Source organism: Aptenodytes patagonicus, chromosome 5 (assembly GCF_965638725.1).
Source record: "Aptenodytes patagonicus chromosome 5, bAptPat1.pri.cur, whole genome shotgun sequence".
Lineage (NCBI taxonomy): Eukaryota > Metazoa > Chordata > Aves > Sphenisciformes > Spheniscidae > Aptenodytes > Aptenodytes patagonicus.
This window is the reverse complement of record NC_134953.1, coordinates 55,618,982-55,633,533: the sequence shown is the minus strand read 5'-3', so window position 1 is coordinate 55,633,533 and position 14,552 is coordinate 55,618,982. Positions and strand designations below refer to the sequence as shown.

Here is a 14,552-nt window from a genome sequence, read left to right as displayed (position 1 = left end):
ATCTTTATCATACTTACTGAGATAACAGGAGTGCACTAACGGACTGTTGCTATGGTTGAAATCTTTTATCAAATGGAGCTCAAGAAACTATTCTAAAACCTGTCTGAGTCATATGTAGAGGTGTTTTTGGAGGTGTATTTCTGTGTGATTGATGGAGCTAATCTGGTTAATTTCCATTTTCAGAAAAAAAAACGTTAAATGGCTTTGATTTTAACACTGATACCTCTGGGCAATGTTCTTCTATTACACTTACTGGAATTTTGTCATGACATCCTCAGATGGTGTAATTCAGAGATTGATATCAGATGAGCGTCTGTCCCTTTGTGCATAGCAAAGGGAACTCGTGGCCAATGAATGCAGACGTTTTAGTGACAAATACTAAAACAAAATTATGTTTGCTATTTCTAGGTAGGAGGCCTGCACACTCCCTCTCATCCGTCAGTACTCAGTGTAGCAGTGAAGATGACTCTCTTGCTGAAATGATGAAAGACAACGTTAAAGGCAAAGAGGAGTATAATATCAAAAGAGCATCTGATGATGCACCACATGCACAATATGGAAATGAGAACGGGGAGAACAAACTGCTCAGACTGGAGGAAGATCAGGAAACTTTTGCACTGGAAAAGGAAGGAATAGATGAAGCAGAAAAGGCAAAACGAGAAGATCTAACAGCAAGGGAAGATACTGGAATTTTTCATGACAATATAATGGCAATACAGCATCAAAGTCCTGAAGTTAATGGGGAACTCAAACAGGCTGGGTCAGTAGAAAGTAACATAGAGGAAGATGGGGAGAAAAATGCAAGCACCAGGAGGGATGATGGGGAGGAAAGTCTTCCAGTGCCTTTGGAAAGCAATATGACAGAAGTGGAAGATAGCAATGAAGAGTCTCCTCAGAGCGATGAAGGAGGTGGTGAGTACAGTCCCTCTGCACAACTGTGAGTGACTAGTGCATGCAAGTGTTACTGTATTTGCCTTTATACTAAGTCGTGGTGCAGCATGGGGAATGCAGTTGCTGGACTGTTTTCAAGCTACTAGAATACTCTTGTACTGCTGTGAGCTAAATAGTCACCCAGAATGTAACCTTGGTTAATTGTTTCTTTTCCAGTGTTTCCGGTGTAAGGCTTTGGCTATTCTTTTTTACTCCAGTAGTTGGGTTTCACACATCATGCAATTATTATAAAATCCAAACATGATTTATTACCTATAGGAGAATCTGTATGCCAGATTAGGGGACTCTGTTTATAATGTCGAAATACTGGATTCAAAAAGAACACCAAAAATTACCATGTGAATCATGGTGCAGCAGATGAAGATCAGAACTACGTCAGTTGATCCATGGTTGTGTTGCTTCACTCTGTCATGGATTTGCTGGCAAAGAGCAAATCAGTTCGCTGTGTGACACCTTGTTTTTACTGTTGATAAAATGGGCATCTTGCAGTTTCAACCTTACCTTTATGGATAACGGGCAATTTATAAAAGGTTGGCCACGTGAGCAAGGCTTTGCATTATTATATCTGGGGAATGTGTTTGTGTTTCAGTATTCAGTACACTAATCCACTTGTAACCTATGAGTGCGGCTATAGCAGAACTAACATGCTGATAGCAATGGGATCTGGATTGTTATGAGTACATGCTGTGGACAGATTTTGTCTCATCTTAGTTCAGTATATCATTACACTTGTTCAAGAGTGTCTGAATTCATTAGGCCTCTTGGGTCAGTTCAGCCAGCATATAGAGTTTTAGAGTAATATCCAGATAACTGAGGTGCCAAAGGTGTTACTTTTGCATACAATATTATGAATCGGACATAAATAAAGAGCATGTAAGAGAGACCTTGGCATTCAAATCCTTGTGGACCATAACCCTGTGAATAAATTGGAGAGAATCACGGGCAATTCCCATAGTACAATATGTAAACTGCACATTTAAGTTGTTCTGTCTCTGAACTTGCTTGTTTATATTCTTATAAGTGTCTTTAGGAGTGATGATGTTTTCTGGGAGTCTAAACGTACCTACCGTTAGAACACAGGTGCAAGTCCAGTGAAGACTGGAAGGAACTGAGAGTCATTACCAGGTGGTGGCTGTCCAGTAATTTGTGCCTGAAATCCGTTGCAGTAGAGATCCTAGAGGGTGGACGCCCACCTCACATTTGGTACCACTCATTATCCTTGCTGCCAGTCTCTGTGAACGTGTCGGAGTTAGAATGAGCGTACGCCTGAATAACTTCCCCAGAGATGCAGGCAGCTTCCTCACACCACCGCTCAAGCATGCTGGGAGGTGGAGTTGCATTCTGTTCCTTTTCCTTGGCTACTTTTAAGGAAAATTGAGGAGTTTTCTTGAATTGATAGTCTGGCATCTATACAAGGCAGTCCATTAATTTAGAATTGCAGTTTCCATTCAAACACACTTTCTTTGTTCTTGTTTTAAAATTAATGGGAGCAGTTGACGTATTTTAGGGAAGTTTTAGCTTCCATTTTTGAGGTTCTTTTAAAAGCAGTCCTGCAAAGTTTTTGTAATACATTGCAGATGAAAAGGATAATTTAGATATTACAAAAAGATTGCAATGAGCCTTCCTCAGATCCACAGAGGAAGAAGAGGCATAGAGGCTGCTGGAAGACTGTGGCTGCAGGAAGAAATAATGCGTCACAGATTGGCTCCCGTGGCTCTGAGATTAGCTGTTCAGGGACAGACTGTGGGTCCAAATTCTACCTCTGGCCTTTGGCCAGCAGCAAATGCCTAGGAAAAATAGAAGAAAAGGGCAAGAATACTGTGCTGCTTCCCCACCGTTTCTTCCCACAGCTGTAATTAGCTGGTGTCAAGGGTGGTCCCTTTTACTTATTAGGCCTAACTGGATTTTTTTTCCTTGAGTTTGACTAATCTCTTCTTGAACCCATATGAACTTTGGACACCAGCAATGCTGTGTAGCAGTAAGCTCTACTGTTCAGCTAAATGTTAGATGAAGGATTATTGCTTTTTTTTTTTCCCCCTCAAATTTTCCATTTATGAATTTCATACCATGGTCCCTGTATGTTTTTTTAGAGAGGACAGTGAACTTCATCTCCAGTTCAACTTGAATAGCTTACACATGATTTTGGAGATCTTTATCATACTTACTGAGATAACAGGAGTGCACTAACGGACTGTTGCTATGGTTGAAATCTTTTATCAAATGGAGCTCAAGAAACTATTCTAAAACCTGTCTGAGTCATATGTAGAGGTGTTTTTGGAGGTGTATTTCTGTGTGATTGATGGAGCTAATCTGGTTAATTTCCATTTTCAGAAAAAAAAACGTTAAATGGCTTTGATTTTAACACTGATACCTCTGGGCAATGTTCTTCTATTACACTTACTGGAATTTTGTCATGACATCCTCAGATGGTGTAATTCAGAGATTGATATCAGATGAGCGTCTGTCCCTTTGTGCATAGCAAAGGGAACTCGTGGCCAATGAATGCAGACGTTTTAGTGACAAATACTAAAACAAAATTATGTTTGCTATTTCTAGGTAGGAGGCCTGCACACTCCCTCTCATCCGTCAGTACTCAGTGTAGCAGTGAAGATGACTCTCTTGCTGAAATGATGAAAGACAACGTTAAAGGCAAAGAGGAGTATAATATCAAAAGAGCATCTGATGATGCACCACATGCACAATATGGAAATGAGAACGGGGAGAACAAACTGCTCAGACTGGAGGAAGATCAGGAAACTTTTGCACTGGAAAAGGAAGGAATAGATGAAGCAGAAAAGGCAAAACGAGAAGATCTAACAGCAAGGGAAGATACTGGAATTTTTCATGACAATATAATGGCAATACAGCATCAAAGTCCTGAAGTTAATGGGGAACTCAAACAGGCTGGGTCAGTAGAAAGTAACATAGAGGAAGATGGGGAGAAAAATGCAAGCACCAGGAGGGATGATGGGGAGGAAAGTCTTCCAGTGCCTTTGGAAAGCAATATGACAGAAGTGGAAGATAGCAATGAAGAGTCTCCTCAGAGCGATGAAGGAGGTGGTGAGTACAGTCCCTCTGCACAACTGTGAGTGACTAGTGCATGCAAGTGTTACTGTATTTGCCTTTATACTAAGTCGTGGTGCAGCATGGGGAATGCAGTTGCTGGACTGTTTTCAAGCTACTAGAATACTCTTGTACTGCTGTGAGCTAAATAGTCACCCAGAATGTAACCTTGGTTAATTGTTTCAGGCAGTGTAAAAGAATAGTCGTCTGCACTGGTGCTGACATAAAGGAGAGCCGCAAGCCATCGTAGATGAAATTTCCAGTTGTCCTTCTGTATGCTGGATTTGCAGTGGAATGTAGAATGCTTTTCCTTTACCTCAATAGAAATTTTTGGTTCTGTTTCTATTGCTTTCTGTTCACTGTAGTGCATCTATCTAAGATAGCCATGTGTGGAATAAACAATTTGAATGCTGGTGCTTAATGCTTTGCAAGTCTGTTGCTGCTGGGTTACTTTGACTGTGTTGTGCATTGCTTTTGCTTTGTTATGCATTCAGAATTGAGACAGTAAAGACAGTAACATACTATTCATGGAATAGTGCTGAAGTCTTCAAAGATGTTTGCTTCTGAAACCCCTCTCTTCACTTGTGTGAAAGAAACTTCAATTTAAGCACCTTCACCACTAGGTTCAGATGAGTCGAGTAAGAACTACTGAAGAAGACAGGACTTTAAAAACCTAGAGGATAGAATATTACGCTGTAATACAAAACCAAGGAAAGACCAATCAAATGTGTCAAGCCGGTATCAATCTGATACCGAGTTAGCCTAAGACAATAGCATTGTTCTTTATTAGCATAAATTCCTGCGTGCTTACATTCAACACACATGGTTTCATGGCTCTAGGTTTGAACAGAGATGCTCTATCAAATATAGACAGATTGTCCAAATGTTATGTAGGTAACAGCGTTTACATCTTAATCAAGTCCTGCATCATCTCTGCTGCCAGGAGACTACCTGAGATTCAGGGACAGTGCAGATCAAGGAAGGACAAGAAAAATCATCGAATCATAAAAATTACAGATAGGAACGACTTCCTAAATTGCATACAGATTTTTCCCTGTCTACATGGGAGTCGTCTAGGTAAATTTTATAGTAAATGAAGAATTGCCAAGGAACTGCGTGTAGAGCAATGACAGAAAAAGATAATACCCTTTCTGAGATATACTGAGCTGCTAAAGAAATATTGTGGGGTAACAAAGGTCACATGGGAATCTTAGCTTCCTCTAGGCACTTAGCACAGTTGCTGCCATGATAAAAATTCTAATTAAAAAATTTAAGGATGTCTATAGTCTTAAAAGAAATGCCAGATGGTTACAACTCCAGTCCTCCAAAAGGCTGAGGGCTAAAAGCCTCCAGAGACACCCAGGGGGCTGAAAGAGCTCAGTCCTTTACTGCGATTGCAGAATTGGTTCTCAGTCTGTTCTTGGGCCTCCCTGATTTTTTCACATGAACTTCTCTGTAGGGCTGGTCATTCTCATCAGCCGTCCAGCCTGCGTTTAGATGAGACTGATACAGCACTGTTTTGGTTTTGCCCCGATGAGACCCATCGTGCTCTGCTCGTGACAGGATTTCTTCTAACCAGTGCTGTCACTAACAGCGCAGAACTAATTTATCAGAGAAGATTGTATATGCTGAAGAAAGCAAAAGGTGCAAAACACTCCTCTGGGGTTGTTCAGTTGCAGGCTGAGTCTGGGCAAATCACAACTGGTGGTGTGACAGGATCTGTCAGAAGTATGGAAGTACCTGGGATGGGCTCCTGCTGCGCGTTTTCTGATCTTGCTGTGCTCTTTGTGACAAGGACATATTGCTGATCTCAAGAGAGAGGATTATTGTGAGCAGTATTTGTCATCCTTCCCTGGGCTCTTGTTTTGATAGACTGTCAATTCCCTTTTGTCAAATGTTACGCAGGCAGTAAACTGTGAAGAATGGGAACTGCCAGCTAGTCAGACTTCAGGCCTATAACCAGGTCAAAGGAAAATATATGCACCATACGTAGCAAAGCACTTGGTATTTCAGCAAGTCGAAGGAAGTGCTGCCTGTACCTCTGTGTGAGGCAGCCAAGGGATGTCCTGGAGCAGAAAGCTTCTTGTCTTCTCTGCAGAGCTGAAATGTCAGAATGACTCAAGCAGGTTGTGCGCTACTGCGCAGAGACTTTTGTCAGGATCTCCTGGGTCCCAGGAGGAACCTTATAAATGCTCAACTTTCATGGTTCCTTGCAGAGCAGATCTTAGTGCTTCACCCAGGTGAAATGTGAGAGCAAGGAGTGAAGCCATCACTGCCCTTTAGGACCTATGGTATAGGCAAAAAGGCATTCATGCTGAGCAAGTGCCTTTTGTACTGTAGACTGAAATGGTCTTTTAAAAATGTTCTCACATTTCTTTTCAGAGCTGTGTGGGTGCAGGGTACTGACGGGGTAGGAAGGATGGGTGTAAGCATAAAGTAGGAGGAAGAAGAAGAAAAAATAAAAACACAAGTGAAAAAAAGAAGAAAAATAACATATACGAGGGCAAGTAGCAAGACAGAATCAACAGTGTAGAAAAAAACAACCTCATAGGAAAAAGGTGAGCGAGCACAGGGTGTGCATTGGCAAGAGAGAGGGAGGGATTTGGGAAGAGTGCAAGGTTGTGGCGGGGGAAGACAGTGTTAAGTCTTCTCCTCACTGCAAGCTAGTGGCAACAACACCTCTCCCACTCCTGGACTTTTCAGTGCCCTGTCTGACTCTGAAGCAGCAGGCAGATTAAATCCCATACACACAGCTACATGTATAAAGAAATCAGTCTCATAAGAATTGATAGCCATTTTTCTTAATAAATTGCTGGAGGGAACATTCTGCCACATGCAAGTACATGTGATTTCAATACATGACGCCCAGAAGTGACAGCGATCCATAGAAGACCTGTACAAACGTTTTGAGGCAAGACAGTATTTCTGTGGGTTAAGTGGGCAATTTGGGTAAGACTAGTGGCCAGGTCGGTTAGTCTTATTGTGCTTATTTTTATGCAACTGATTTTCTTCTGGCAGAGCTCCTAGTAACTTCAGAAGTGCCCGACAGATCAGCCCAGAGGCACATCTCTCACAGTAGTCTGTGTCTCGCAGTGGCAAGAGAAGATGCTATTCACAAACACGAGAGCCTCTGTTTTCTGAACTTCACTCATTTTGTAGCTCTCCTGCACTCCAATCTGTTGTATAGTAGCTGTTAGAAAAAAATGCCTGCCAATCCTTTGGTATCCATTTATGCATCTGATGTCCATGAGTTTGTCTAGTCTGTTTTGAATCTGCTGATACTGCCAGCCCTTCAGGCTCCTGTCACAGCAGGTTCACTGCTTCTGTCCTGTCCATTCTTTATGAAGCCCAAAATTTTGGGTACCTTTATTACATCCTCTACTGCAGAGTGGCCCAAAGTCAGCCAGTTCCTTAGTGTGGCAGCATTAGCTTTTTACTCATGGCTCCTTATTTTTATTTTCAGAGAAATCGAAATAAGGTGTTGCTTGAAAGTCAAGATATCCTACCATATAACATCTCTTTATCTAGGCTGTGAGTCATGATTTAGCCAGAAGCATGCTGAGTGGTTTGTTGTGGCAATTGGTTTCAGGCTCTGTATTTTTGTAACAGAAGGCCAAGTCAGGATTCAGATCTTTTTTCCTCGCTGGCTGAAACCCTGCTCCTTTACTCTCAAACAAAATACTTTGTCTAAATAAAATGCCATAGGCTGATTCTGGGAAGATCATTGGTGAAGGTATTGAAAAGTGTGCATGTTCTCACTGAGCCTTGACGTAGAACTTGTCTGTAGACATCTAGAAACTGAAACTTGGCACAAGAGTCTCTGCAGCACTTCCACTGCATACGATGAAGCTGACCAGTGTACTGCTTCATGTCACATACAGTAATAAGATCTAGAAATGTTGTGATTGTCTCCTTTATGATCTGAAAGTTATTCTTGACATAAGTATCGAGTACAAGCAATTGACTGAGTTACTCCCTTTCGGTCAAAGACATGATTGTTCCAAACTGCAGAGGAGCAGTCTGAAACATCTGACCACTGGCACCATCCAAGCAGCAACAGGAATTAATCAAGTCTCACACTAACAGTCATAACACAAACAAAAGTGGGCAGCTGTTTCAGAGATGTACCTGAAGGGCTGTGGTTCCTAATGGACACAGTATACTGGCAACAGAGGCCATTTGGCAGTAAAACCAAGTGCGAGATTTGACTTTATGCTGTCAATCCATACCAGTGGCAAACTAGCAAGCTCTTTGTGTAACAGACTAAGCCAATAAGTGTATCAGAAAAGGAAAGATATAGAAAACTGATGGAACTTGAAGGGATAAACCTGGGTCACTGGAGGGAAGAGCTCTCAGAGGAGATGCTGAAGGGATCGGACTGTGTACATGGCTGGAATACTGCTCATAAAGAAGTTGTTTAGTATTACTAGCTTGAAAGCCATTCACGTAATCATCCGGCAAGTCATAAAGCAAAAATGGAACAGATAGCACAATTTTAACAATAATGTCAAATGTATGACTTGACTGTGAAGCATCATAATCATTGCATTTACAAGAGCAGAAAATACTTCCCCACTTATTTATAGATAAGCATATGTCTTCAGTCACTTATGCTACTTTGGGGAATTGCGGAATCATCAGAACTGTAATTGGGAGCTTAACATAGAATTTTTTTTTTTTTAAAGTATTCAAAGAACAGTAACAATTTTATGTCTATAAAACAGTGTTGTTGCTTGTACGTTGAACCCCCCTCAGACTGCCTAACAAAAGCAATCTCACTGTTTTGTGAAAATGTTGTGGAAGATTGCCGCTCTATGTTTCAATAGATGCTCCTGCATGAATTTTCCCTTGGATTTTTAATGGTTGTCTCCATTTGGTTTTAATCTACTTTAAAAAATTATGGCTGGTGAAGATTTACATGACTCCAATCGGGTCTGCCCTAACATTTCAAATTTTAATCCAAGCTGAGATAGCTGGATGACTTCTATTCCCCTTTTGCTTTTTAATGGTTTCTCTTTCTTGCTTCCTCTTTTGTAACTTTGTGATAGTTTTTGAAGATTGGAAACCAGTCCAGGAAGAAATAGCAAAGGCAATTGGAAATGATCATCATGTGAATTCTGAACCTGAAGCTAGTGATTCCTGTGCAGATGAGGAAGAAGAGAACGTAATAAGTACAGAGTGTGATGCCAATGAAGGTGAGGTTGGCCGTTGATCAGGGGCATGGATTAAATCTTATTCATCTGAAGTCTTTTTATAGAAGTGTTTTCCCTTTGCCTTTCCTTTCTAGGCTATCAAGCCCTCCTTGTGCTCTTTTCTTTCCTAACTTGTATAAAATTGGGTGATGACTAGCTGTCTTCTGTAGTCATGTATAAGTAATGCTTTTTTGGCAGTTACAATGGTCCTAGGTAAAGAATCCAGGCCATGAAAAAACTGGCTGCCAGTCAAGAAAATAGCTGTGGAAAGCAGGAATCTAGTGAGTTTCCTTTTGCTTCCAGGTAGTGCAGGGCCTCCTTGGGAAATGCATTGTCAAGACAGGCAGGATGGGACTGACAGACTAGGTATGAAGCTGAACTGCAGACTTGATCTCCGTGCTGTACCGTTCGTCTCCCAAACTCATCTCCCTGTTAGCAGTTGGCATAATTGTCAGTGAAGAAATTTCAGCTTGATCTTGGTTCCCTCCAAGAATGTTTCTGGTCCTTGCAACCCTAGCAGTTTATTGCTGGAGACTTGATCTGCCTGGCAGAAGAGCCTTGCATATTATACAGGGGGTATTAAAGCCAGCCATCCTGCTGCAGCAATGAGCCATAGTGAAAGTAAATGTTGAGTCTACTCCACAGTAGCAATGAGTCTGAAAAAAGGAGAAAACTATAGGTTAAAACTGACCTCAGTCTGCACTGTTGCTCTTACATTTTCTTCTTCTATCCTCTAAGAGTCTAACAGCTGGCAGGAACAGGTCGTATACGTTGTTTTTAAATTGCTAGTTGTGCACTGTCTTGTACTTTGGCACATTAATCCAGGGTGTTCTAAGTTTTTTTTTCTGGTCAGCTGGGAGCCTTTTGATCGTCTTCCTCTATGTAGCCTAAGAACATAGTCTTTTAAGGTTTGTTGTCGTCTTTCATCCAGAAGGTGTATACAGGAGGCTGGAGGTTCCTTCTCATCTCTGGTCTGTCAGTAATTGTCTTTTTCTCGGTAATTCTTTCTCAGATGAGATTGTTTCTGCCTTGGTCTCATCAGCCGACCGCAAACAACTGTCTATAACATTTAATTTCAAAGTCCAATAGTCTTCATGTGTTGATCTTCACAAGGATCTATGTTTCTGATGCATAGACCAGGACAGAAAGTATGTAGTTCCTGGGCAGCCTGACTTCTGTGTCAATTGTCCCTCCAAATTAGGGTTGAAACATGTTTGCTTCCCTGGCAAGTGGTCTTTGGAAAGCCTGGAATCTCCTAGTTGTTAACTTCTGAGGTTTGCACGGTGCCTCATTTTGAATACTTTAATGCTGAAGCAACTTCACAGTTGCCGTTATCATTCCTGCCCAATGCAAGACCTCACTTTACAGAAGGGAATACTTTGTAAGCAGCAGCCAGAGTAAATTAACTCCTCTCTCTGCTAATGAAGCAGGTGAACACGTAGACTATACCACGCACAACACAGCATTTGGTTTCTTTTAGACCAAGTGAACAAAGCATCTATTTTAAAGGGACTGGCAAAATCCATTACATTAGACTCAGTCCAATATTAGCGCCTTGACAGTTCAGACACTATACTTTTGTGGAGACAGTAGTATTTAACTCTGAGTTGGGATGACAGTTTGGGATGTTTTTTTTCATTTTGTACCAAAACTTCCATTAGAAATTTTTTAAATGATTACATGTTACTGATTTTGATAGTGGGCCTGAGCTCTCCTAGATTCAGGAAGTAGGATTTTCAGTGTGAGTGCTGTAAAAATAGGATAGTGATTGATAACTGTATAAAAGAAGAAAAATTTTAGAAATATAAGGGACAGAAAGCTAGTAGTAAACATAAGCAACAAACCTGGTGCAAGATGCGTCTTGGATGAAGGCATGATTTCTCGTATTGCAAAATGTAGAGCTTTTAATTTTAAAGTGTGGTCTAGGGTTCAGGCGATGTGTGGTCTGGTGGGAGGAAACAACCTGCTGGCTCTCTCCTCTCCTTCGCCAACCTCCATTCTCTCTCTGGAAACTCTCTTCTCAGCCTGTCCTTTCTTCTTCTGGTTCCTTGACTGTCTGCAGCTGCTTGAGCTGCCTTGTGCACCTTCTGCTTTCCTCTGCAGCAGACCTGCCCCGTGAGTGAATCAGGTCCAGCTCTGAAGGGCAGGAAGGGCAGAGTGACAGTGGGGAGCAGCAAGGCCAGTGGAAGGGTTGTGGGAAACCGGACACAAGCTCCACTCTGCTGGCAGAGGTGGGCCGGACAAACAGTGTCCTCCAGGCCTGTTTGTCACCTGGTGTCTTCTCTGGCTGCCGTTCCAGAGATGGGGTCTAGTTGCACAGGCGGTTGCCCAAGCAGGCAGCAAAAAGCAGTGATTGTGGAGTGCAGCAGTAGTGCAAGAAGGTAAAATAAGTCAAAAACAGTGGGAGATGATTTGGGGCAAGACAGCCTTTGCCCGGTTTGAGAAAGGGTAGCTTGGGAAAGACATTGCTCTGTGCTCCGTGCAGTGGCACAAAACTTCTCATTTTCTAAAGAATAGGAACCTGCCACGTTTGTACAAAACACCGATGCAGCAGCACAGACTGCTGGGGGTGCCTGCCCAGGGACAGATCCTGGAGCACCAAATTCAATGAGGGCATTGCTGTTAAATTCCCAGGGGGGCAGGAATCAACCGTGTATTATTCCCCTGGTGTAATTACAGAATCCATGGGAAGCAATTACCCGTTTTACATGGACGGCTGAGTACTCTTCTTCCTCTGCGTGTGTATTTTACATGAGCAATTTACCATCTCTTTCTGAATTTTTGAATGTTACTGTCAAGCTTATAGCTATTTCATATACACACCTGAGCTCCCTGCTAGGCAGGTTAGGGAAGGATGGAGAGCAGGCAGGGCAGGCAGAACTGTCAGAGTTGAAAGCTGGTCATGCATCAGCATTTGTGCTTAAAGTAGTTATGCCAGATGCCACAACAGCAGCACTAGAAACGTAGTCAGAGCACAGGTGCGTGATGAGAAGCAGCACAGCAAGTTTTCTTCTTGTCACCATGCTGATGTCCCTTCATTGCTTGGGAGAGATAGCATCTTTAATAATAACCCTGTAAAACAGCCTTAACGCTAACACAGTTCTCCATAAAACTAATGTTTTGATTATTTCTTAATAGCACCAGATAGAGTTTTCTTGGCAGAAGGAACAAGAACACTTCATGTGCAGACGGCAGCAGAACAAGTGGTACGAGAAGGGCAGATGGTAGGGGAGAGACAAGCACTTGAGAAGGAAGATTTTGTTGCTGAGGGAGGTGATGCTTGCACCGAAGAGGCAGGAGAAGAAATGGCATGGGCGGGAGATTTGCTGCCCAAGGAAGACACAGTGGCTGTGCTGCAGGCAGAGGGTCCGCTGGCAGTGGAGGAATCTGCACCTGAGGAGAGCACCATGGCAGAAGAAGATCCCAAAGCAAACGGGACAGGGAAGAGAATGGAGTCTAGTGCAGAGGTGGCACCCGGGGAGCAGGAAGTTCTGATGGAGGGGACGGAGAGCGAGGCAGCACTGGGAGACCAGGCACCTGGGGGAGAGGAGCCGGCAGGGGCAGGAGCACTGCTAGGCAGGGAGGCAGATGGAGCAGTGTCCAAGGGGGAGGAGGCGGCTGGGGAGGTCTCTGAGGGAAGACAGGCTGCGGAGGAGGCCTCCAAGGCAAAGGAGGCTGTGGGAGCGACAGGGCTTCCAGTGAAGGAGGTGGTGGGTGAGACAATGTCTGAGGCAGAGGAGGCCGTGGAGGAGGGAGGTTTCACAGGGAAGGGTGTTGTGGCAGGTGCTGTGTCTGAGGGAGAGGAGGCTGTGGAGGATGCCAACTTGGCAGAAGAAGGGATTGCTGAGGTAGTTGGCCCTGAAGGAGAAGAGTCTGTAGAGGAAGCCATTTCTGAAGGGGAGGAGGCTGTGGAGAAGCCTGGGGCTCTCCTGGAAACATTAGGGGATATGAACATTTGCACAGGAGAAGCAATGCCTGGAGGAGAAGACTTTTTAAAGCCAAATGAGTTTTCCCAGCTGAAAGCATCAGGGGAAGAGCGGATGGAGATAGGGAAAGCTGCCATAGGAGCAGCAACATCTGAGACTGGCAAGGCATCAGAGGTAGAAGGGAGCTCTCTCCTGAGAGCAGAGGGTGCAGTGGAGTCTGTGGAGCCTGGCAAGGATCCCGTGTTGCAAGTAGCACCTGGATTGGAGGCACTGGTGCCTCTAATGGATCCCATAAGTGACGGGTTATCTCAGTTGGAGGAGACCACAACAGCAGAGGAGGAGGAGGGCTCAGCAGAAGCACTTTTGAGTGAAACCCCATATCTAGGCAGCAAAGCAAAGACAGAGACTGCAATGGAAGAAAAACCTGATGGAGGGGTGATAGGAGTATCTGTGGAGATAGCCAGAGCAGAGTCAGGAGGTGGAGAGGAGGTCATGGGTGGAGCAGCAGGTCCAAGGGAGCTGGGAGCTGGGATGGAGGGATCACTGGAGCGTGCTAAAAAGAGAAGGAAGGAGAGGCCTCCTGGTGAGGGGGTGGGGGATGAAGCAGCACTGCCTGCCCCAGGGCTGTGTGTGAGCAGGGTGAGGGAGGCAGGGGTGGTGGCTGGTGCTGTGGTGGGCGGCCAGGTGGGGCGAGGGGCTCTGGCTGAGGGAGCAGCAGGGGAGCCGGTGCTGGTGGGGGAGGCGGCAGGGCAGGAGGTGATGGTGGCTGGGGATGGCAGGGAGGGGGTGACAGGAGCAGTGTGGGGGGAACAGAGTGAGATGGGGGCGGCAGCAGCAGAGGGGGAGTCAGCCGAGGGAAGGGGGGCAGCCGGGCAGTCTGGGAGGGACAGGGAAGGGGCGGCTGATGGAGCTGTGACCTGCGAGCGAGGAGTGAACCAGGAAGCAGCACTGGGGTGCGAGGGAAGGGGGCCAGCACTGGTGGGGGCTGAGGGCCGGGGCGAGGCAGAGTGGGGGTGGGACACAGCATGTCTCGTGTCCCCATGGCATGGAGAACCGTGTGGAGCAACGTCCCTTGGGGAGCAGCTGATTGCAGGAACCTCCCTGAGCACTCCTGCACGTGGGGATGGGGGAGGGGAGCTGAGGGGGAGAGGGTCCGCAGGAGGCGAGGGGCTGTGCCCGGGCACCCAGCTGCAGCTGGCAGCTCCTGGGACAGGGGCAGTGCGGGGCAAGGACAGGCTGCAGGAGGGGACAGAGCAGGCAGGAGTGAAAGCTGAGGGGGAACAGCCAGGCCTCCGTGAAAACATGAGCGAGAGCGAGCTAGCAGGTGTCTTGGAGAGTGCATGGAGCGCTTCTGGGGTCAGGGAGCAGAGGAAGGACAGTCCCGTAGGAGGGAGCCCAGATGCCCTGGGAGCCGATGATA

The 14,552-nt window shown here is 44.8% G+C and overlaps 1 protein-coding gene across 1 annotated transcript; it reads left to right on the top strand.

The window, feature by feature from the left end:
- Window positions 1-3,677: 3,677 nt before the first annotated feature.
- LOC143160315 (uncharacterized) lies at window positions 3,678-14,237 on the top strand. Its single transcript, XM_076338041.1, has 4 exons — window positions 3,678-4,011; window positions 9,063-9,209; window positions 12,345-13,816; window positions 14,226-14,237. The coding sequence occupies exons 1-4, from the start codon at window positions 3,807-3,809 to the stop codon at window positions 14,235-14,237; spliced, it is 1,836 nt and encodes a 611-aa protein (XP_076194156.1). The 5' UTR covers window positions 3,678-3,806.
- Window positions 14,238-14,552: the final 315 nt, after the last annotated feature.

Bases quoted from the DNA above. Each gene is read 5' to 3' on its own strand.
- LOC143160315 (XM_076338041.1), top strand. From the start codon at position 3,807: ATGGCAATACAGCATCAAAGTCCTGAAGTTAATGGGGAACTCAAACAG. The intron at 4,012-9,062 runs GTGAGTACAGTC...ACTTTGTGATAG, and splicing joins TCAGAGCGATGAAGGAGGTG to TTTTTGAAGATTGGAAACCA. The intron at 9,210-12,344 runs GTGAGGTTGGCC...ATTTCTTAATAG, and splicing joins AGAGTGTGATGCCAATGAAG to CACCAGATAGAGTTTTCTTG.